Source organism: Octopus bimaculoides, chromosome 4, assembly GCF_001194135.2.
Source record: "Octopus bimaculoides isolate UCB-OBI-ISO-001 chromosome 4, ASM119413v2, whole genome shotgun sequence".
In the NCBI taxonomy this organism is placed as follows: Eukaryota; Metazoa; Mollusca; class Cephalopoda; order Octopoda; family Octopodidae; genus Octopus; species Octopus bimaculoides.
In genome coordinates this window covers 21,229,500-21,254,727 of record NC_068984.1, presented here as the reverse complement: position 1 = coordinate 21,254,727, position 25,228 = coordinate 21,229,500, and the positions used below count along the sequence as shown (strand labels likewise).

Genomic DNA, 25,228 nt, shown 5'->3' with positions numbered 1-25,228 from the left:
AAACCGGCCATATCAGGCCCAGATATTCTACATGTTTTATATTTAAACTGGCGATATCTAGCCTCTCACACCTACATTGACATTCTAAAAATAAACAATCACATCATTGAAACCTCAAAGCTATAAGATAATGCATGATTAATTCAAAACAATTTGAGTGAAAAAGTATTACATTTAACAGAGTAATCTGAACACTAAAAGGTTAATTCTATTTGCACCTCAAACAGGTGTATCAAATCACCTGAATTTGATACCTACATTGCCTCAGTCTCTCTGTCTGTTGTCTCATGATTTTGTAGTCCATCATAAGCACTTCATCCTTTGTTTTTGATCATAGGTCTCCCTATGTTTAACAACAATAAAAACAGCAACACTTTTATCTCCTTTCTTTTCTTTTCTTTTTCCAGCTTGCATATCAGATACTTCCACCAGTGGAATGGCAATCTTAGGAGGGCCATTACAAGCATCCAGTGGGCCAAAAGGTGAGTAGGACATTCTTACCATAAAACCTATTCTTTTATTTGTTCCAGTCATTTAACAGTGGCCATGTTGGAGCACCGCCTTTAGTTGAACAAATCGATCCCAGGACTTATTCTTTGTAACCCTAGTACTTATTCTATCGGTCTCTTTTGTCAAACTGCTAAGTTGTGGGGACATAAACACACCAACACCAGTTGTCAATGGATGTGGGGGTGGGGAACAAATGCAGACACAAATACATACAATCATACATACATACAATCATACATACATACAAGAATACATACATACAAGCATACATACATACAATGGGCTTCTTTTAGTTTCTTCCTATCAAATCCACTCACAAGGCTTTGGTTGGCCCAAGGCTATAGTAGTATATCATTATTTTTATTTATTTATTTATTAACTAATTTATATAGTTTTTTTAATAATTTATTTATTTATTTATTATTACTTTTACTAAGATGGAAAGCTGGCAGATTTGTTAGCACACTGGTCAAACTGCTTAGCAGCATTTCTTCTTCCACCTTTACGTTCTGCGTTCAAATTCTGCTATGGTTGACTTTGCCTTTCATCTTTCTTAGTTAATTAAATAAGTACCAGTTGAGTCCTGGTGTTAATGTGATTGACTTACCCCACCACCCCCCTATAAACATTTTTCAGGTCTTGTGCTTATAACAGAAAAGGTTATTATTATTATTATTTTTTTTTTTCTTTCTTCAAATTTTCTTCCATTTCTTGCTGAGTGTTTTCCGTACACCTAGGGCAGAGAAGCTCATTGTATGCATTCCCAGATTACACATGCAAATTCACAGGTAAAATATGTATTTAAAAAAATTAATAAATAAATAAATTCATGAATGGATGTTGTTTTCACAGCGATAATGCTCTTCTCAGTACACGAGTCATTCCAGTTAACACTTATTATTATTATTATTATTATTATTATTAAGGCAGCAAGCTGGCAGAATTGTTAGCACGCCAGACAAAATGGTTAGTGGCATTTCATTTGTCTTTATGGTTTTAATTCAAATTAAAATGAAAAAAAAATAACTGACACACAATTATAAACACAGTTATATTTTGACAAATACAAAAGAAACTAGTAAAAACACTAGCTCAAATAATAACAAAAGCCTTACCACAACCACCACCAACAACAACATCAACAACAACTCCTCTTTTGCTATCATTGCAAGCCAAAAGGAAATGCTAGAGAGCAATTAAATACATGAAAAGGCAAAATAGCATTGAAATGGTATGTCACAAAAGAGCATATCTCCTTATCGATAGAATTTATGCAGGAAAGAGGAAGGTGACTTACTTCTGGTTTTTAAACATCTGAGAACTTTTCCATATGCATTAAAAAGAGGAGTAGGAAAGTACCTTGGTTGATGTGTAACAGGATGTCTGTTCCATTAACTATGTCAGAGCAAATGTGAGTGTGCAATTGGTTTTTAAGATTGAGAATCTGAAAAGGAGACCAACAGAGCTGGCACAGTACATTTATGATTACAGGCTGGTGCTGCAGTGCATGAAATTCAAGAGTACAAGGATCGTGGCCCAAGATATTATTATGGATATTGACCTTTGGTTTGCTGTCAGTTTTATGCAACATTATAAGCTGATCATTGTTGTTACTATTGTCAGTATATTGGGTATTGGGTAAATTGCATCTAATGGTGGTTGGTGTTCGGAAGGGCATCCAACTGTAAAAACCTTGCCAAAACTGACCTTGTCTGTACTTGGGCCACATAAAAAGCACTACTGACCTTGCCTGTGCTTGTGCCACGTTAAAAGCACTAAGTCCATTCTGCTAAGTGGTTGGTGTTAGAAGGGCATCCAGCTGTAAAAATCCTGCCTAAACAGTTACAGAGGTCTGGTGTAGGCTTCTGACTTGGACGGCTCTTGTGAAACCGTCCCACCCATGCTAGCATGGAAGGAAGACGTTAAATGATGATGATGGTGAAGCTCCAGCTCATGGGTTCAGAAGTTTGTGATGGGGAAATGGAGTTAGTCCTTAGTCACCTTACTCCCAGCTTCCACTTTGGCATAGCATGACATGGTCAAGAAGTAGATGTTTGTTATGTGGCTAAAGTATACAGGATTTAGAGGAGGGCTGGTCCTAAACATGTCACACAGACTTGCTGATGTGTGGGCATGCACTGATGCCATGTCAACCAATCCCCCATCTAGGTTCAGGAGAGCAGAAGACCAGCTGAGTAAACAGTAAATAAATGAACGAAAGACAGTAAGAAATTATTGCCTGGTCTTTCCCAAGAAAAATCATGAATCTTCCATCTTTGATTAGGTCCATGATTGCTAATGCCTGTAGATATGGCCCTGGAAGAGAGAGAGGAACTGGTAGAATCAGAGCCTCAGAAAAACTGCTTTGTAATATTTGTTCTGGCTCTGTACAGCCTGAGTTCAAATCCTGTCATGGTCAACTTAGCCTTTCATGCTTTTGAAGTTGATAGAATAGGTACCAGTCATGTAATTACTTGGTGGCATTTCTTCTGGCTCATTACATCCTAAATTCATATTCTGCCAAAGTTAACTTTGTCTTCCATCCTTTTGGGATTGATAAATTAAGTACCAGACAAGTACTGAGGTTGATGTAATCAATTTCCCCTTCTCCTCAAAACTTCAGGACATGTGCCTATAGTCAAAAAAACTATTACTGAGTGGATGGCAGAAGTAGTAGAGTGGTGGACACAATTCTTTATGGTATTTGGTTACTTCACTTTACGTTTTGAGTTCAATTCCTGCCAATATCAACTTTGCTTTTCATCCCTTTGTGTGTGTGTGTGTGTGGAGAGAGTTGATAAATCAAAAAGCCAATTGGACTATCAGGGACTAATATTAAAAACATTACTTCTCACCTACAATTAATAATATTTGAGGTTACATGCTGCTGTTATAAATTGTTATTGTTTAATGGATGTGCTATTAATACCTGTCATCAATACTTGTGTGCATCTTTTACCAATCTGTACATCAACAAAAAAAATAATAAAAGCACCAATAAACCACCGAGTTAAATAAAAATACCTTGTATTATTTTTGTGTCGCTCAAATTCCACAGACACTCCCTTGTCATGCTTGACATCGTAAATGTTACTAACCAGTTGATTGACTCATTGGAAACCTAGTGAATGACTGCTATTGTTTACAAAATGCATGATTTTTGAAACCTCATCATAAGTACAGGCTGGGCTGTGTGGTTAAGAAGCTCATTTTGTAACCACTCGATTGCATGACGCCTTAGGCAAGTGTCTTCTGTAGCCTCAGGCTGACCAATGCTTTGTGAGTGAATTTTATAAATAGAAACTGTGTGGAATCCTGTCATGTGTTTGTGTGTGTTTGTGATCTCCCTACCCTCCACTACCACCACATGATAACCAGTGATGGTTTGTTTACATCCCCATTACTTAACAGTTTGTCAAAAGAAACTGTTGTTGTTTGTTCCTTCTTGAGCCATGCCTGGCTCATAAGAGACTGTTTTCTGGTTTTATTGGCATATAGGTTCCCCACCTGGACGGGACACAGGTCAGCTGCTAGATGTAGAAGGAAAGAGCAAGAGAAAGTTGTGGTGAAAGGGTCAGCAGAAGTTCACCCTTACCTTTCTGCCAGAGCTGCGTGGGGCTTTAGGTGTTTCGCTCATAAACACACACATCACCCGGTTTGAGATTCGAACCCGCGATCCCTCGACTGCTGCTCTAACCACTAGGCCATGTGCCTCCACATACTGATGAAAGTACTGGTGTCTAATGATTCTTTCCTGCAAAAGGTTGTAAACTTGCGTCTGCAGTATAAAGTAGTGAGTGGAACAAGGGAGCTAACTTAAGTCTGTTTAATATTTGAGTTAATTATTTCTGGTACTCGTCATGCTAGAAGTTAATTTTCACTTCTCTTCATTCATGTCAGTAAAATAAAATATTAGTAATTTATTAGGGTCCAACCATAACTGTCGGAATAACCATTAAGGCACCAGTTTTAATGTGATCTAGATAATAATATCACTGCTAGAATATATTTCTTTTCCAGTTAGACATTAAGGATTATTGAGTTCAGTATTGAAAGCTGATGAAACCTTTGTGGTTCAATGTCCGTTTTATAGAATAATGTTGATAGTCTATGAACTTTTAATCTTTTAGTCTGTAGGCTGGCACCCTAACTAGGATTTTGAAGGAAGAGGGTAATTAAAACTTTTATTAAGAGAATAAAATTTCTATATTTTCTACCATATTTATCCAATGATCAAATTTAGTTTCAGATGTTTTAGAGCTCTGTATTTACCTCAGAGACCAGACTGTCATCCCATTGAAAGTAAATAATGGTCAACAAGCACAAACTGAAGATCTATTCAGGATTGTCCAAGAGGAACAGAAACTTCCCCCAGAAGCTGCGAATGTTTTCTCTTTGTGGTTAGTGTCCCCATCACTTGGTAAGTATTTGTTGGATCTTTCTTTTGTCCCTTTTGCTTGTTAAATCTCTGTTTGTAGCTGGTGTTCTCATTAGTTTGGTAATGTCTGTAGTTCTTCTCTTGAAAACTTAGTAAATAAGAGATTGCGTCTCCTTTACTTGTTAAAAAAACAAAAAAAAACATCACTTTATTTATTGGTGTCTCTGATAATTAGAAAGAGAAAGACAAATAAGTAATGGGACCATAGCAACAAACACACTTGGTAAATGTGTTTCAAAAGCTGGTTTGTCTCTCTATGTTGCTCTAGTTATTTATTGTTGTCACAAGCTGTACTTCATGTTGCAACTTCTTATGACTTTCTGAGGTCCAGCAACTGCAGATTTCTGTAGGTGCTTTATGCACAACTCCATGCTTAAACCACTTGAATCATTCAACCTTTGATAACTCAATATTATTTCCATGATCTTCTGCTGACTTCCTGAATTGTTCCTTTTGTAAGAGTTGAGTCTTTCCTCCGGCACCATATAAAGAAAGGAATGCTGTCATGTTGTTGATGGTTTTTCTTATTTCTAGTAGTGTGTCAGTGTGGTTGCTGTTCTTTATTATTTAGAGATCTAAAGATCATTATTGTTAGAGACTTCATTAGGACAGTGGCTTAACAGAATTGTTAGTGTCTGACAAAATATCTTGCAGCATTTGTTCCGCATCTTTAATTCATAGTTTAAATTCTGCTGAAGCCAACCTTGCCTTTCATCTTTCAGAATCAATAAAATAAGGACCAGTCAACGACTGTGGTAAATTTAAGTGACTGTACCCTTCCCCACAAAATTTCAGACTTTGCTCCCATGGTAGAAACTATTATTAGGATTTTCGAATCATATTAGAGTCTCTTTAAATGTTTTCAGTATGATTCTTCATGGTACAATAAATCAATTGCCTGCAAAACATACCAGAATTTTTTGAATATTAATGTGAAAACTGCTTGAGTAAATATCTCAGAGTAATGGTTACCTAGTGAGGGAATTCCATCAATATCTCAGAAGATGTGCAGAGGATAAGTCAATAACGATGTGACGAAATGTTTTTATATTGTGGCAAACTTGATAAAAAATGATGATGGCAGGTTGTTAAAATTTAAGTGAATAGTGATTGCCGTTCCTGAGTTAGGAGTTTAATGAGAATAAACCACATTGTGGTATCTTAGGCAGAGATTTACAAGTAAGAATATTTTCTCTCTTTAAAGGAACAATAGTTTCATAGACATGGTAGAGCACTGGAAAAATTTATTCTAGAGAATTTAGTATTTGATGGTGAAGGAAAAACATAATGCAACACGTGCTCATATTGCACATTGTTTTGGGTGCAGCCTTCAAAGGCTTCTAGAGGGTGTGTATCATTCAGTAATTTCCTATTGCTAAGCACTCTTGCCAGGTTATAAAATGCAGGTGACATTCATCTGCCTTTTAAGTGTTCAATGTGTTTGACTTGGCTTTTCATCTTTCTGGATTCAATTAAAATTAGGGTGTAATTTTACTGAACTAATTGTTTTTTTTATTTGGTCAATCAGTGTTTTGTCTGTTTTTTTTTTTTTAATTACTGACCTCAGTTGATTCTTGTTCACTATTGAAACTTATGAGTATTTTACTATTTGTCTCCATTGTAAATTGAATGAAATGTTTGTTACGTGGATAAAAAAGATGTTTTTAATAAATGTCAATAATCTAAATTTTGTTCATATTGCTTTCAGGATTCTTTCTCATATTGCCTGCGACAGTTTATTTTACATAAATATTCATGAACTATAATATTCCGCAAACTTTCAAGTTTAAAGTTTTCAATTCATTAATGATTTATTTATGTTTTTTTTATTTTACTACCACTTAAATCCTAGAACTTCGCTTAAAGAAAAATCACCGTCCTTACTACCTTGTTCAACAATGGCAAGAGCTGTGTAAACTGTATACTGACCAGAAAGCAGAATATAAGTTGAGAGGTGAGCGAATATTGGTTTTTCATATATTTATTAACTTATTTATTATTTGACACTATGGTTAATTATAAAATCCAAAGTTCTGTTACCAAATCTCTTAATTCATATTGTCCCAATAAAAATATGTGAACCCCCATTTTAAATCTAACAGTTCAAGCTTAACTATAGTCAAGGCTAGAAGATATGATGGGGCACATAAGTCTCATCGGTATGCATTAGTGTATTTTGGCAGCAGCTACATTCTCTAAATTTCAGAATGAAGGGATTACAGTCTTATATTTTTTAATGCTTTATTGATTACAGACAATTTGATAATAGAAAGTGATTTGATTTGGTGTTTCCTTTTAGTAATTTTCACAACTTCTGAAGCCAAATCTCCCTCAAATGTCAACTTATTTTCTGAAAATGGACAATGTAGTCATTCATCATCATCATCATCATCATCATCATCGTTTAACGTCTGCTTTCCATGCTAGCATGGGTTGGACGATTTGACTGAGGACTGGTGAACCAGATGACTACACCAGGCTCCAATCTGATCTGGCAGAGTTTGTACAGCTGGATGCCCTTCCTAACGCCAACCACTCCGAGAGTGTAGTGGGTGCTTTTACGTGCCACCGGCACGAAGGCCAGTCAGGCGGTACTGGCAACGGCCACGCTCAAAATGGTGTATTTTACGTGCCACCTGCACAGGAGCCAGTCCAGCGACACTGGTAACGATCACGCTCAAATGGTGCTATTTACATGCCACTGGCGGATAATGTAAATATGAACTTACAAAAAGACTAGATGGTCATTGCTAGAATGGCTTTGATGATAGCTCAGTACTAAACAGCATTGTTTCTGAAAAAACAGCAAACCAATGAGAGAGCTTTTATGAGGTTGCTCAATCTGCTAGAAATAATGACTAAATCTCCTTTATACAACACCCTACAGTCTTAAAAGTAGAACAAACACATTGGATAATGTTGTCCTAGATATACTGTGTCAACAGCTACATTGTTTTTCTGTATTTCATTCCAGATACTCCATTGCTGATGTTACAAAGGAATGTGTTTTATTCAAAAGAAGAGGAAATGAAAGTAAGTTTAGTCAGCCATTCAAGAGTCTGGATTTTTCTGTGAATTTATTTCTACAAGTCATTTCCACATTTAAATCTACACTGAAATATTCACAACTCCCCATCCCCAGTCCATTTCTGTTTTTTTTTTTTTTTTCTAACATTTAATTAGGATTGTTTTCCGTCCATACTTTGTGGCGAGGCTCATTTATAACCAACATGTGATGTCAAGACAAAAGTACACATACCCACCCATCCACACACACACACACACACTGTGTTTGTGTGTGTTATTTAAAACTGTTTGATTTGGTTCTATTCTACTTCGAGTTTCGCAGGCTCCTAATGGGAGCCTGATCAATCATTCCAGAAGCCTGAAGGTGTCAGGATCCCATTAGGGAGCCTGCGAAACTTAAAGTAACACGGAACTAAATCAAGCAGTTTTAAATGATACATGTAACCCCTACTAGATGTGTTGAGTGCCCCTTTTCTTTTGTTTGACCACTCGTGTGTGTGTGTATATATATATATATTCCAGTGGCCATCAGTTACTGCTACAACAAAAACTGTAATGCAACTTTCAGCTGACCAAATCTGTTATATGTATAAATTTACATCAAAATGTAAACTTCCATATAAAAGAAAGTCTGCTTGGCTCTTTGCATTGGTGATAACTGGCCAATAAGCACTGGTCAGCAATTTCTCAGCAACCTCTCCTTTGGAGCTTTATATAGTAAAGAAGAAAGTTATTGTAATAGAAAATGATTTACAAGAAGCTGATACCAACCAAGCATATTATTAACATGCTTACACCCTCTCTCTCTCTCTCTCTCTCTCTCATTCAGTGCACATGAACATATACCTACTCTCTCTTTCTTTCTAACTCCCACTCATTCTATCTCCCTTTAATCTCTGTAAAGTAACACACACACACACACACACACATGCAAAAAGATGCATAGATACATATATTCACATTATAATAAACAAACGCATTTCATAATTTTTCTGCCTCTCTTAATTTGTGAGAAATATTTCTTGGAAGACTCAATGATCAAATTTTTTGACCTGAATATACATGTTGTTCTCTATTGGGTTGTCCTCTATTGGGTTGTCCTCTATTGGGTTGTCCTCTATTGGGTTGTCATGTCTGATACAAACTTCTTAACCTTGAATAAAACAAATTGCTGATTTTAATACATTGACTTTCTTCATGTCTACTTATCATATTCTTTTCTACTCTAAACACAAGGCCCAAAATTTTGGTGGAGGGGGCCAGTCGATTAGATCAGCCCCAGTACATAACTGGTACTTAATTTATCAACCCTGAAAGGATGAAATGCAAAGTTGACCTCGGTGGAATTTGAACTCAGGACGTAAAGTCTGACGAAATACCACTAAGCATTTCGCCCAGCGTGCTAATGTTTCTGCCAGCTCACCATCTTGTATTATCATATTAAGGATGGCTTTAAAAGCAACAAGAAAGAAGTAATCTGTGTAGTCTTGGCTCTGTTGTAAAGTTTACTTTTCTAAATAAATAATTTATACTTTTGTAATGCTGTTGGCATTTTCTTCCATTTTAAATGAATATTTATTCTACTTGAGTCTTTCTAAATCTCACACTTAATCACAGTATTATTGGGGAGCTTAAAGGTGGTAAGCTGGCAGAATTGTTAGCATATTGAACAAAATGCTTAGTGGCATTTCTTTTAGCTCTTTACATTCTTAGTTCAAATTCCACCAAGGAATTTCAGGGTTAATAAAATAAGCACCAGCTGAACACTGATGTTCATGTGATCAGCTTACACTCTTCCCTAAAATTCATGGTCATGTGCCAAAATAATTTGAAACCACTGTTTATAAAAAGACATTTTCTTGATAGTTATGTCTCTTATGTGTCTTTTTCTCTTATGTTTTGTATAGCTTAACGATGAAACCACATTGTCTCTTTTGTATCACGAAGCTCAATACAATGTGTTGGAAGGTCGGTATGTTGTTGATAAACTAGACTACGATGAGTTGGCTGCAATTCAATTTATCATAGAGGAGGGCAATCTCATAGGGGTCAAAGGTTTAACACAAAATCAAAGGTTGGTATGTTTTGATTGTATTAAGTTAAAAATCAATTTATTAAATATGTAACCATTACCAATGTGATAATTGTGTTTTATTTCAATGCTACATTGTGTTACTACACGATATATCTATAAATTTTTAACCAATATTTTGTGTAGTAGCTATATGTCAACAAATCTGTATAAATTCTATCCACAATGTCTTTGTGGGTAAAATAAGCTAGACTAGTTTCAGTCCTGCGTTGGGATGTCGTAAGTGACTAACTACCCTCTAATTGTCTACAGATACACTGCTTATAAACTTATTGTTACTAAGGGCTCAAGTAAATTGTTAAGCAGTCGAAGAGGATGGTCATCGATAAATCCCAATGCAAAGGTTGAAACTAGTCTGGTTGATCTCTTATTGTCTTTTTTGTGTCCATGAAGATATGTTTTATATAAAAGCAAAGTATTTACATGTGTCTGTTTCATAGTATTCGCAACAAAACATTCTCTTTTACTCTATAGCAAAACACTGTTAACACTAGCAATTTATAGATAAAACTGACTGTCAAAGATGTGTTATGTGCAAATTTGTTTCTCATTTACAGAAGCTCTTAGTAATAGTGGGTTTATAAGAAACAGTGTCTCCCTGAATAGTGAAAGAGGGTCAGTAATGAAATCTCAGCACAATATTGAAACTAATCTGGCTGATCCGGCTTTTCTATTCACAAAGTTATTGTATATAAAAGCAAGGTGTTTACATCTGTCTATACATACAGTATTCGCTAAAATCTATAAATATATTCCCCTTAACATTCATCATCATCATCGTCGTTTAACGTCCGCTTTCCATGCTAGCATGGGTTAGACGATTTGACTGAGGACTGGTGGACCAGGAGGCGACACCAGCCTCCAATCTGATTTGGCAGAGTTTCTACAGCTGGATGCCCTTCCTAATGCTAACCACTCAGAAAGTGTAGTGGGTGCTTTTACGTGCCACCGGTACGAAGGCCGGTCAGGTAGTACTGGCAACGGCCACGCTCGAAATGGTGTATTTTACGTGCCACCTGCACAGGAGCCAGTCCATCGGCACAGGCAACGATCTCGCTCGAATGTCTTTTCACGTGCCAGGAAGGCGACGTTGGTAACGATCACGCTGGTGCTATTTACATGCCACCGGCATGGAAGCCAGACAGCTGCTCTGGCAACGATCACACTCGGATGGTGGTCTTAGTGCTCCACATTGAATATGTAAAGAAAAAAATTACATTCTGGGGAATTTAAGATTGTTATGGACCCTTCTTGAAATATCAGAGCTCATTTCTTTTTACAGCACACAAACTTATATTATGAATTTTAATATGATGCCCCAGCATGTTAAAATTAAATAACTGAAATCAATTAGAGAAATATAATATTTACATATGTTCTGCTACACTTAAGACTCTATTTTTACTGAATGTTCTTTGATTAAATTAGATATTTAAGACTTCATTACCTCTAGCAGCTTGTCACAATGTGTTGTGTATTTAAGCATGGGAATAGATGTTCTTAAAGATGTTTTATATTACAATTGTTTTGTTATGTAATTGTGGTATGTAAGGCTTAAAGACATTCTGTATATCTGTTTTAGGCACAATTTGGAAAGATTTTACCCAGAATTCTTGTGCAAAAGACGATGGCAAATTCCTGGTCTCAAAAATTCATCTCGAAATGATATCGAAGTACGATTTGAAGAGGCAGTAGTACGAATTTCACAGGCTTTGCCAGAGCAGTACAGCAAAGTATCTCTTTATAAAATGTATTTACAGTTATTATGGAATACACCGTTCTATGGGTAAGTTATTTTCTTTTAATAAAAATTGCCCTCAGCTCAGTAATCTTCTGTTGCTCTCTCCATGGTGATAGGGAGCTTTGGATTTTAGGACTAGCAAGATGTGGATTTTTCCCATAAACATAATTGAAGGGAATAAAGTGAAGTGGAAGTAACTTGAACCAGGCGTCAAATCTGAATCTGAGAGCCTGACCATTTAGATCTTATGTTTTAACCTAATTATCTGTCTTCTATATGCCACGAATATCAATCAGATGTCCAGTGGCTGTCATACTCACTTGAACATCTAACCATTAATAAAAAACTTAAGGATGTGAAAGTTCAGTAAATCATCCAATGAGTCCAACTAAGTCCATAATTCTGTGGATTAAACTTTGGTTTCTGTACTGATACAGATATAGGTGTAACATCTTTAATTTGGGTAGAACAGGTGTCATTTGCAGATAACTTTACCTGGAAACACTTGGTGTCTACTATTCACCTTGATAAACTGAGGCAATATAGAACTCTGTATCTTATCCTGACACACAATGAAACACCTGTTCTAGGATAAAAACTTGTGCCTCTTCAGCTGATGATAATCTGGTAGTCTGTCCATTTGGTCCCTTCATCTCTAATGCTATTGAAACAAATAATGGGTTCTTAGATAATCACCATTTTTGTGTTTTTCCATCTTGCATGAAATGGTTGGATCCTCTCCAACAGTATCTCGCTTTCACATGTCTTCCTCATTCAAAGCCTTTGTTTCTCTACCATTGTACTTCATACACAATCATCAAATAATCTGTTCTTTGTTGCCAGTAGAGATCATAGCTCCTTGAATTTTTCCTGCCACATTCTCGGAACACCCACTCCCACTACTAATTATGTTATCAAGACACTGTCAATTACTGCTTATTATTCATGTATGTTTGCCACATACAATGTTTTCATACTCTATCAGCCTGCCTGAGGTCCATCCAATTGTTCCACTTGTTCTCCAGTAAGCCGACCGAAGCTTTGTGATTGAATTTGGTAGGCGGAAGTTACTGCTGTGTGTGTATATGTCTGTGTATGTGCTTGTGCCTCTCTCCGAAAGAGAGAGAGAGGGATATATATATATACATATATATTTAATCATATCAAAGGGAAATGGAAATTAATAAAAATTTTCACCTCCAAGTAGCCCAGTGTATAAAAGTTTAGTCCAAAGACTATGAATTACTCATAAGGTACAGTGTATATCCCATGAGTGGATTCCTCTTATGTATTTAAATATACACTGTACCTTTATATATATATATATATATATATACAGGCATAGCTGTGTGGTAATAAGCTTGCTTCCCAACCACATGGTTCCAGGTTCAGTCCCATTGTGTGGCACCTTGGACCAGTGTCTTCTACTATAACTTCAGGCCAACCAAAGCCTTGTGAGTGGATTTAGTAGATGGAAATTGAAAGAAGCCTGTTGTATATATATATATATTTGTGTGTATGTCTGTGTTTGTCCCCCCCCCTCCATCACTTGACAACTGATGTTGGTGGTTCACATCACTGAAACTTAGCAGTTCAGCAAAAGACACCAATAGAATAAGTAGTAGGCTTACAAAGAATAAGTCCTTGAGTCGATTTCTTCGACTAAAGGCAGTGCTCCAGCGTGGCCAAAGTCAAATGACTGAAACAAGTAAAAGATTAAAAGGATATATATAAAACCTGATATTATTCTTTGATCTCCTTGTTCTTTCTGGTTTTCTTAACTATTGTACCATTCCACTACTGTGTCACCTTCTTTCAGGCTGGAATCATGCTCCATCCACAGATATAGTCTTTGGTGTGTAGAAACTCCCAGTTGTCGGTCTCTATTTCCTCCTCTTTCTCATCATAACTGTCAGTTTGTGCTTCTTTAAACCTATTTTTGGCTGAAGATTCTGCCAGGTTCCATACCTTCAATCACAATAGCAAAGAAGAAAAACTAGCTAGATTTTTTTTTTTTTTTTTGAAAACTGATAGAATTGGTCCTAGTACATATGTTTGGTACTTATAGTATAAGTACCTAAAGAAAAGAACAGTGTTCAGCCCTAACAGGACTTGAACTCATAACCTACAGACAGAAAACTAGATTATCTAAGGTATTAGTTTAATGCTCTCTTGATCCAGTTACTCCACTGACACATCAACAATAATGAAATATGTGAAGCTATTATATATTGACATCAATCAGTGATTGATTTAAGCTTTCTTTTTTCCTATTGAAGGTCTGCATACTTCAGTGCTGTCGTTGACCGTCCTACCTCTAAACTCCAGATGGTTTTCGGAGTGCACTCAATGCATGTGTGGGTTTGCATCAACACGGAGGGAGTCTGTATCATAGAAAAAGACAAAGATGTAAGATATTAAATGACTTTTATTTTCATTTTTTTTCTCAACACTACTACCTGGCCCTTTAGTATCTCTCTGTTGTAAGCATTTAGGCCAAACTTCCACTCTGATGATACCAAAATCTTTTATCAGTCTCAGAGAGACTGCAAAACAACCTTCGCTTTTACTCTTCCAATTCTAACTGAGCTATTAAAAGAAATTATAGAATTGAGTTACTTCCTAATATTTTATTTATGATCATGATCAGAGAACTTAATGATCAGTTCATTGGCAATGTGGGTCACCATCAACATCTTTTAAGTTCAGTATTAGAGAAGCTGACATTCAGGTCATTGGAAAAATATCTGAGCCATAACAATTATGTAATTATTATCATTTTGTGTGTATCCCAGATTTTGATCTGGTACACTGTGTTACTGCATGTCATAAGGAGTGACATAAAGGGCTGGCAACAGAAAGGGCATCCAACCATAAAAACTCTGCCCCAGAAAACCTGTCTAATCCATTCCAGCATAGAAAAGTGAATATAAAATAATGATGATGGTGGCATTATTATTATTATTTTGCCTGTCACTATGTTCCGAGTTCAAATTCCACCGAGGTCAACTTTGCCTTTCATCCTTTCGGGTTCGATAAATTAAGTATCAGTGAAACACTGGGGTCAATGTAATTGACTTAATCCCTTCCCCCAAGCTACCCTTGTGGCAAAAATTTGAAATAATTATTATTATTAGATTTTAGAGGCTATAAGTTTATCCAGTGTCTTAGTCTTATTGTGTTGTAGTATTTCCCATCAAGGGTGATCTCTAACACATCTGTACAGCCTAGATATATCTAGAGGTACATTTCCTTTATTGCATGAATTATTTGCAAACTAAGACAAAGTTTGTACTAAACTACAAAAAAAAAATATCAAAATGTTTAATGAAGACACAGAGGTAGTGGTGATGATGAAGCAGTTTGGTAGAACCATCAAATCTAAACAAATCTACTGGATCAAAATCTGTAATATTTTATTTACTAACTTTGATTTCAGATGTTTTTTGTGAAATCTGATTAAATTACATTTACTTTAACTCCTTCCATCTTATGAAGAGAATGAAAATTAGGTGGAAGAAAAATTCATATTAAATAATTATGAAATGAACTATTTATTTGTTTATTTATATATTTGTTACTAGTTTGTTGATCTGGCAGTTCCGTTCACCGAGATGTCCTGGCATTTCCATGACGATTTGGAGGACGAGAAATTGCCGTCTTTATTCATTCAGTTCCTTGTGAAAGATGGAGAAGAAACAGTGACAAAGCTGTTAGAAATTAATTCCCGACAGGTTGGTTCCCTTGCAGTCATGGTTTCACAAGAGAGAGGGGAGCAGGATGGAATGAAAGGAAGGAAAAAAAGTGTGAAAGGAAGACTGAAAGAAAGAATTAATGTGGACATTTAGGATCTTGTCATTGTGTTTTTACCAAAGAATTTAGTTAAATCAGTCATTTTTAAGCTGGTGTCTGAAACGTAAATATAAAATTTTGATGAAAGGTTTAAATTTAAATCACTTTCAAACAGGAAGTTTGTAATATAGAATCACATACAGTCTTGTGTGGATTGGTATCGAAAGGATTAAATCGTCATTTTGTTCAACACTATCTAGTATTGAGTTGGGCTGGTTCTCTGATTTGATGATTATTTCCTCATGCCAGTTTTGGAGGTTCTGAAGAATTAAAATATCCTAGGTGACTATGATCTGCAAAAAAGTAAAAATATATGAATTGGATTGCTTTAACTGGTTGTTATTTTTGCATAGTCCCAGGTAGGTTTGCCTGAACTGTTCCTGTCCCTACAGAACAAACAGGTCAGTCTGTGATCATAGTTATCGACTTTATTGTTTTTATTCCTGTGTTTTGTCAGTGGCACATAAAAAGCAGCCATTACACTCTTTGAATGGTTGGAGTTAGGAAGGGCATCCAGCCACAGAAATCATGCTAAATCAGACTGGAACTTGGTGCAGCTCTCTGGCTTAACAGTTCCAGTCAAACCATCTTACTCATGCCAGCATGGAAAGCGGATGTTAAATGATGATTATGTTAGTGTGTGTTTCTCATTTTGCAAGTTGCAGGGAATTTGCCAATGAATATGTGTTACATTAGTCTTAGTGACTGTGGAGTTGATCCTTGTATACTAGAGAGTTGTAGGTGAGGGTTTAGATTGGTCTAATGTAGTCTTAATGGTAAAGATATTAAAATAATAATAATGAGTTTATTGTTTACAGTGCTCAAGTGCACTACAACTTGTCAGAAAAGGTTAAAACAGGGAACAGAAATCAGATATATAAGTGAAGTAAAGAAAGACAACACTAAAAGAAGTATATGAACAAATTAAAAAAAAAAAGACATTGTAACTAATATAGAAGATAAGAATGAATTCTATGTAAGAATTTTTAGAGAAAACATAAGAATACTCTTTATTGTTCGTTTATGTTTTTGTCAATGCTGCTCACAGTGAGCCATTCTTCATCTCATTAATTGATACATATTATATTTATTCCGAATTTTCAGGCTAAATTGATGAATGCCCTCATTGACTCTATGGTTAAGCGGAAACGCCAGCAGCAACACGTCCATCGACCTCGCCGTTACAGTGAGCAGAGTTATGACTCAGTAGATGGTGCTATATCAAGTAAGATACCCAACTTTTGTCTTCATCTTCACATTACAAAACTAATCTTTAAATCCCTTTCAAGTATTACTTAATATATAATTATTTAGGCTTGGATTTACTGAAGAAATCTTAATTGATCTCCTGCCAAATCAGATTGGAGCCTGGTGTAGCCATCTGGTTTCACCAGTCCTCAGTCAAATCGTCCAACCCATGCTAGCATGGAAGGCGGACGATGATGATGATGATGATGATGATCATTCTTAATTCATCTTGTATTTTGAGGGCTTACCCTGACATCTCATCACCACTATCTTTATCTCTCTTTCTCCACTCCAACCTTCTGTTGTATTATGCAAGCAACTATATATCTCCTCTAGCAGAAAGCCAACCCCTTTCTACTGTAGTCCCACTTAATTTTCCATTAAAGAAAAGAAAATGAAAGTAGATAATTTATCCAGTTGTTGGTAAAATTTAGCTAGTCAGCTAATTTTAGGTTTTACACAAACTTTTTAATCAAATCTCTTACTATTTACATGTGAGAGATTTGTCCCACCTATTTTTTTGGTTAATAAGCTTTAGTGACATTCTCTGCTTCATTTAAGGGTACGTTATGTCTCCATTAGAAATCATTTCATTAACTGAGATTAATGTTTTAGATTACTGACCATTGTAGTCCTCAATTTAGACCCAGCCATAGCCAATGTCTTATGACTTAAGGTTAGATTGTCTCTGGTCTTAGATCTATTACATCAGGATTAACCAGGAAAGTGGGAACTCAACAAATACATATAATTTTACTTTACATCTGAAGAAGGAAAAAAGGATGAGATGGTCATAGCTAGAACACCTTTGATCATAGATCTGTTTACTCAATCAAAATTGACCTAGGGCTAAATGAGAACAAGAGCATTAGCTCTCAAAAGTTAATTACATTTTAAAATATGTTATTTCTGTTTTCAGGTACCTTCAATAAAAGTCTCAACAAACTTAAACGTCTCAGTTTGGACACTTACACAGTTGCAGGTAAGACAGACCGGATTTATTTTTACTATTTCTTGTTTGTGTTTTTTTTCTATTGTTATTCAAGATATATATGTGTATAACTTAAGTTAATACTTAGGGACAAGAGAGCTTCCTCTCAGTTTCTACAACACAGGGTAAAATGTGGGGAATTGAGTTGCAGAATTAGTAGAAAGTCAGTTATTTTAATTCTTTAACATCATCATCATCATCATCATCGTTTAACGTCCGCCTTCCATGCTAGCATGGGTTGGACGATTTGACTGAGGACTGGTGAAACCGGATGGCAACACCAGGCTCCAATCTGATTTGGCAGAGTTTCTACAGCTGGATGCCCTTCCTAACGCCAACCACTCAGAGAGTGTAGTGGGTGCTTTTACGTGTCACCCGCACAAAAACGGCCATGCTCGAAATGGTGTCTTTTATGTGCCACCTGCACAAGAGCCAGTCCAGGGGCACTGGCAACGATCTCGCTCGAAAACCCTACAAGGCCAGTCAGGCGGTATATATATATATATATATGTATATATATATATACCCTACATCATGGATCAAATACTGCTAGAGCTGACCTTCGTATTTTATAGTTGATAACTTAAGTACCAGACACACAGTGATTGTTTGTAGTGGTGGTGGTACTTTCTGAGTTCAAATCTTGCTGAAGTTAACTTTGCTTTTCATCTTTCCACAGCTGACAAAATACCAACCAAAAACTGGTACCAAAATATGTGGCCAGTGGTGGAAATTATTAATTTTTTTCAACAATACTTCTATTAATGTTGTAAGAATAATAAGACCAAATGATTCGGTTAGAAAACTTGTTTCACAACTGTAAAGTCTTTGGTTTGACTCCACTGCATGGCATTTAGGGCAAATGTTATTTTCCATAGCCTTTGGTCAACCCATACTTTGTGAGTGAAACTGGTTAAATGGAAACTGTATGGAAGCCCATTAGGTTGATTGTACATCTTGCTTATACACTGTATCATATTTATTCTGCCTGAGAATTAAGTTAAGGGTACACATATCTCTGGAATATTTACCAACTTAGACATTAAATTCAAGGGCTGGTTACTTAGATGATGAAAAAACAAAATCTTCATTATCAAATAAATAATATAGGTTCACCACCATTAGCAAATAGATTGGTAGGTTATGGCTTATCCCCAGGTCAGCCCTAATGGAGTAGACTTACAATCAAGAGCATTTTAGCTGTGATCATCCTGTGTTTTTGTAGATCGATGATCACTTTGTTCAATGTCTTTAAGATGGTAGGGTATAATTTGTGAGATGCTTAGCCAGATAAAGCCCGTCTCATACCCTGGGAAAATTATGAAGATCACAACTCATTCAGATGTCAGTAAGACAGTTTATATGTTGATATATCTCTGGCCATGAAAAGTTAAGCAATTGACTATTTATCTCGTTAAGTCATTAAATAATTAACTATTTATCTTCTTTTATTTTATATACGCATACAAATAACTATTCATGTAAAGATAGAAAGATAGATACAGGTATGCACATTTATCTGTGTGGTGGAGGTGTATACATGTGTGTATAACTATCCAACATGAACAGAAAATCATATATATCAATAATTAATGACAAAGTTTACATTAATATAATTTTTGGAACTTATTTTATTGACCCCCATAGAAGTGAAGTCTTAAAAGGATTTGGATTCTGAAGGCATAAGGCACCACACTTTGGCGGATTCATTTTTCTTATATGCTGGTATGGAGTTTAAAACTTTTTTTTTTGTCAATTCAGCCATCTATTTAAATGGGTAGAACAAGTGATTTTGTTTTACACCTTTATTCTTTTAAATGGTGTATATATTAACATTGTAGATTTTTAGAAACCATAATGCTTGGATTGTTGTATAGGAAGCAGTGCATTGAGATAGCATGTTCTCCTTTAACTGGACACAGTCTGAATGTTGGCATCATTGGTGATCCTTCAAGGGTCAGATGGTGATGATAAACCAAGCAGTGACAGGTACAATCCATGCAAGAGTCTTTGGATTGACCCAAGTCTATAATAAGACACCAGGTGCCATGAATTGCAATCATACTTAAACTTCTTAATCAGACTGCCTTGCATATGATGTATAACAAACCCGCAGTATTAATTCCTAATAAACCTTTACTAACCAGATTTCATAGTAATGCTTTTTAATTCACCTCATCATCATCTTAAAAAGGTACAAACAGTTTCCATATACCTAGTTTCTTCAGAAAGCTTTGTTGATCTTATGTTATGGTAAAAGACACTTGCCCCCAAGATGCTCTGCATTACTAACTTCTTAATTACATGGCCATGTGATGTGGTACAATAAATCCACAATATTAATTCCTAATCTGCTTTTACTAACCTGGCATCTCATTATTGTCTTAAACTACTCCATAACATTTTCCCATTTCTGTATTCTCAATGAAATTATTAAAATTGTCTTAAAGAAGAAATGATAACATTCCAGGAAACATCTCGCTGACCAGAATTTATAAAACTATAATGAGTTCAATTAAATCTTTATGGAGATTTTTGTTCCATTCTTTGTGCTTAAGATGAGAGTTTTTATAGAAAACTTATTTGCAGTGTGAGTAAAGTGTCAAATAATACTAAATTGTGTCTTTGGTCAAGTTAACCTGTGATCAGAGGCATTCAATGACTATTCCATCTTTTATTTCAGAAATATTTTACATGGACTATATTCTCCAATATGTTCATTCTTAACATGTTAAGGTATAAATAATTAGAGCACAAATTATTAATTCAGATCTTCACTTGGCCTGATTTTCTACAATAGTGGAATGTTAAGTACATTAACTTCACTAGTTTCAGAGGTTTTATGATAGTTCACAGTATGGCTGAATGATATGAAGTTTTGCTTCACAATCAGGAGATCCAGGTTTCAATTCTGCTGTGTTTGGCATCTTGGCAGATGTACTTTTCTATAGCCTCAGGTTAATCCATTGACTCGTGAGTGAAAATGAGTAGATGGAAATTGTGTGGAAGCCTGTCAGATGGACTGTACCTGTAATTCAAAAGACCAGCCTTGTCACATGCTGTCACATGTCTGTAGAATAAACTAATCACTTAGATGTTAATTGAATGAGCCTGATAGTTCAGATGATCAAACAACTGAAAGCACTCATCCTCTGAAATTCTGATTGAGTTCTGTCCATGATAGTTCTACTTTAAATTCAGCTGAGATGCAGCAAATATATACTTTAAGAACTGCTGTAAATACAGCCTGCTGAAATCAGTAGTTTCTGACTATTTTGAACTAAAGACATAAATATTATGAAACAGAAAACCGGATACGGAATAACAATTTGAAACAGAGGAACGTAAGTTATGACCTACTGAAGTCAATTTTTAGTTAAGCAAGGTAACAATGTAAGAATGTGTGAAATAGATATCTTTTAGGTTTGACCATTTTGATATTATGATTTCACTGGTCTCTGAGGATATGCAAAGGCCATGAAATAATTCCTTCCTTCAGCCAGGGTTCGCCAAACTTTTTTGACCATCAACCCTCTTTAACCTCTTCTGCATCAATGACCCTCCTCATTTAAAATATTTTGATACCATACCATATCTTAAATGCATGCTGGGTACTGATGCTGGCAATTAAAATGTTAGCTAAAATATACATATACAACAAATTAAGAGATTCTATTGAAGATGACACACTTTTTACATTTAAAACTATGTGTACGAGTATACAGTATTAGACTTTCAATGTTTATGAAATTGTTTCCATGGTTAGAAAATGTGAAAAAAACATCATATTGCCGGAATATCTTTTAATGAAATTGACAACATCAATGTAAGAGATGAGCATAGCGCTAAGTATTTCAAGCAGTTCATCTGGTGAGCTGGTCTTTCACACGCCAACCCTCCTTCAACTCTTTAGCTATCATTGACTCCCTGTAATTCTTTGACGACCTCTGCGTGAAACTGAACTAAAAAATAAAAACTTAGTTTAGTTTGGTCCAGAGGAAGGGACCATGTCCATTATCTGTGCATTGCCTCCAAACCTGCAGTGATAAGTGACTTCCATGGCTGTATGAAGATTTGAACCAATAAACTCTGCTCTGATCATTTGTACCATATCACTTTTAGAATGGATATATTGGAAAATGTAGTCTGGAGTGTACAGCATTCCTGCAAACAATAAGGTGGTAATGGCTGAAACACCTTTGCGCAGCCCAGCTCAAGCACACTTCTGATCAGTATTAAACTACAATAACAATCATTTGTCTTATCTTTAAATATTGATGAATACTTCGCGCGCGCGTGCACACACACACACACACACAAATATTTACTTTATTGCTAGGACAAACAATTTTCTATAACCAAATCTTACTTTTTTCGTTGTTAAATTTTCATTGGTAGTCATGCGATTAAATAAATAATAGTTAAATACCTTGAATAGTTAAGTAAAAGTTACTTCCCTTCAAACTACTGAAATATTATATAGAGTTGTTTCCCTTGAAACTTGTGCTATTGAGAATCATTTTAATCAAATTACTACAACAGATGTGAAAGATTCAATCTCTCTCTCTCTCTCTTATATATCTCATCTTAAATATATATTTTACATACATTCAAAAAATTTTAACACTCCTTTAGTCAATGTTGTTCTCTACAGTAATATCAAGAATATCTACTTTCTTTTAGATCCTGCACTTGTACATTATCTGTGTACACCACCACCACCGCCAAATTATATACAGCTGTAACTTCGAAAACTGTGCAGCTAAGAAATAACATGGATTAAATTTAATCTCACTGCCATGAGGATTGGTTAGCTCAAGGCATGTGGTAAGTGGAAACACTGGAAGCCCTGTGTCTGGGTGTACATACATATACAGACATGGCTGTGCATTTAAGAAGTTGGCTTCCCAACCACATGGTATAGGTTTCAGTTGTACAGTATGACATGTTGGTTAAATGTCTTTGACTATAGCTTTAACCTGGCTGCCCAAAAATTTTGTGAGTGGATTTGGTATAAGGAAACTGAAAGAAGCCTATTGTGTACACAGTCATACATACACATTTGTGTGTGTATAATTTTTTCTTTGTGTGATAGCTGTAAAATGAACATCAGCAGTATACAGGTGGTGTCTTTCATTTCCAGTCTTCAAAGAAAACCTTTCAAAACATGTGAGGGTTGGTGACAGGAAATGCATCCAGACATTAAAAAAAAAAATCTACTTCAACAAATTCCATGCAAGCATTGAAAAGTGGATATTAAAATGATTATATATGAGAGAGAAAGAGAAGAGAGTGGGAGGAACAATAGTTGGTAGTGTTCTAGTTATTTTCCCTTTCTCAGCAGGAAAATAAAATAAGAATTAGACAAAGTACTGAATGGGTGGGGGTCAATATAATCAACTAAAAACCCTTAAAAATACTGTGCTAGTTATTGCCATACTCTAGTGACTGAGCCTGGTAAAAGAAGGCACACATACACACACACTTTATATATACCTGCCTTCATTCTTCAGTGATAATATTTTCCCATTTCTCGATTGCTTTTCTGACCTCTTACCATGCATCCATTGACCATTATTTCTGTTGACACTAATTGAAAAAAGAATCTGATACTAATCTTATTAGGCATGATGTTTTCAAAGTGTAAGTAGCAGAAAAGTTTGATATTGTAACATTGATACACTTCCTATTAACTTTAATTGTGCCATTTTGCTACAAATAAACTGAGAAAAGTAAAAGACCCTGACACAGTTACAAAAATTGACGGTTTTCTGTCATTGTTATATGCATTACACTTGTTCAGTTTTTAAAAAAAACAGATTTAAAATGATGGTAAACCAGCTTTGTGAGTTAGACTGGAAGTGTTTATGTGGACACTGTATTTGCTAGAAATAACCAAATATCCCTTAACTCACACACTGTCTTAAAGTAGGATATGTTGGTTTGTATAATCTGGTGTACTCACTATTCTAGGAAAACGACTGGATGGTTTTAAATGGAACACTTAATCATAGGTTTACTTGCCCAGAACTGACATGGAGCTAAACAACCACATTATCTATTCCTTCTTATAGCTACCTCACTTATTCTGCTAACTCAATTAGGAAAAACAAGATGCCATTGCAATTGCTATATTTCTTCATTTCCTGTTATCAATAAGTGGGATCACTGATTATTGGATATCTTAAGTTATTGATTTAATTATTATCACACTAGTATATGGCATGTGTGTATCTGTGTGTTATTGCAATACCTCAGTGTGGATTTTTTTTTTTTTTTTTTTTTAGCAAGACATTGAATTTTTGGCAAGTAATCTTGTAATCTTTGCCAGAGTAACAAATCCTCATGTGCCAATGATAATCAAAGCCAAAAACTAAGCAGTTTCATTCTAGTAATGACTTTTGCTCGTTTTAGTCATTGGACAACAGCCCACCTTGAAGGGTTTTAGCTGAACAAATCAACCCCAATACTTATTCTGCTGGTCTCTTTGGCCAAAATGCTAAGTTACAATAAATTAGAAATAAGCTATATGAATAAGGTAGGAGATTAAAATTTTACTGAAACATGACTTGTATTTACGAAACATTTAATTCTTGGCATAAGCCCATTTAGCTTTGGCAGTAATTGCCAAATTTTCTGAAACTGTCATCTATAATATGCTAGCAGCTAAATCAGAGTAAAATTCTTTCAACTATTTCATATAATGAAACTGCATTGATTACTAATACATATAGCTTCCTCTGAGAGTGTGGAGACTGGACTGCTTTTGTATTTTATACATGCTTGAAGATCTACATTTATGCAAACATGCATGTGCAGAAAGGCAATGTATATATTGGTTAACCCTATGTCAGGCTTGATTGAGTAGACCTATAGTTAAAGGTATTCCATTCATGATCATTACTTCTTTGTTTTCATGATATTATACCCAAGACTAAACTATCCTAATTCTTTTAAAACAGTTGAGCATTATTTGAGGGTGATTCGACTGCTATTTCTTAGATATCAGTCCACTGCATAACAGCTCCCTCATTGTATTGAGATATATATTTGTTAGTGTGTGATTTACCCTCAAAATTTCTGCAACAAATTGCATCAAGAAATTAAAAATGATAATTTTGAAATAATTAACTTTATTTTTCTTATGGGTTTAAATTACCTAAATTGTTCCATCAAATTAATTAACTGTGTGGAATAAGTACTTCCAACCTTATATCAATCAATGATGTTATTTTGGTTTTTCATTATATTACTTCATATTTCTTATACTGTCTACCATTTGTTTTCCTTTCAGGGGAACGACTCAGTTAAAAGCAGCTTGGTTGACCC

General features: G+C 35.4%; 1 protein-coding gene across 10 annotated transcripts in view; it reads left to right on the top strand.

The window, feature by feature from the left end:
• The window catches only part of LOC106876309 (putative FERM domain-containing protein FRMD8P1), a 118,261-nt gene extending 93,033 nt beyond the window's left edge, over positions 1–25,228 (top strand). For 7 of the 10 annotated variants that reach the window (XM_052966933.1, XM_052966939.1, XM_052966936.1 and 4 more), the window contains 11 exons: positions 408–482; positions 4,754–4,930; positions 6,801–6,902; positions 7,923–7,981; positions 9,883–10,049; positions 11,650–11,853; positions 14,088–14,217; positions 15,393–15,542; positions 16,765–16,885; positions 17,828–17,890; positions 18,579–18,679. In XM_052966933.1, coding sequence (XP_052822893.1) covers positions 408–482; positions 4,754–4,930; positions 6,801–6,902; positions 7,923–7,981; positions 9,883–10,049; positions 11,650–11,853; positions 14,088–14,217; positions 15,393–15,542; positions 16,765–16,885; positions 17,828–17,890; positions 18,579–18,664 — 1,334 coding nt within the window. In that variant the 3' untranslated portion in view covers positions 18,665–18,679. Of the gene's footprint in view, positions 1–407; positions 483–4,753; positions 4,931–6,800; positions 6,903–7,922; positions 7,982–9,882; positions 10,050–11,649; positions 11,854–14,087; positions 14,218–15,392; positions 15,543–16,764; positions 16,886–17,827; positions 17,891–18,578; positions 18,680–19,546; positions 19,625–22,582; positions 24,163–25,193 lie in introns of those variants that run through there. The other 3 variants (XR_001410227.2, XM_014924807.2, XM_014924804.2) reach the window with 3 other exon arrangements.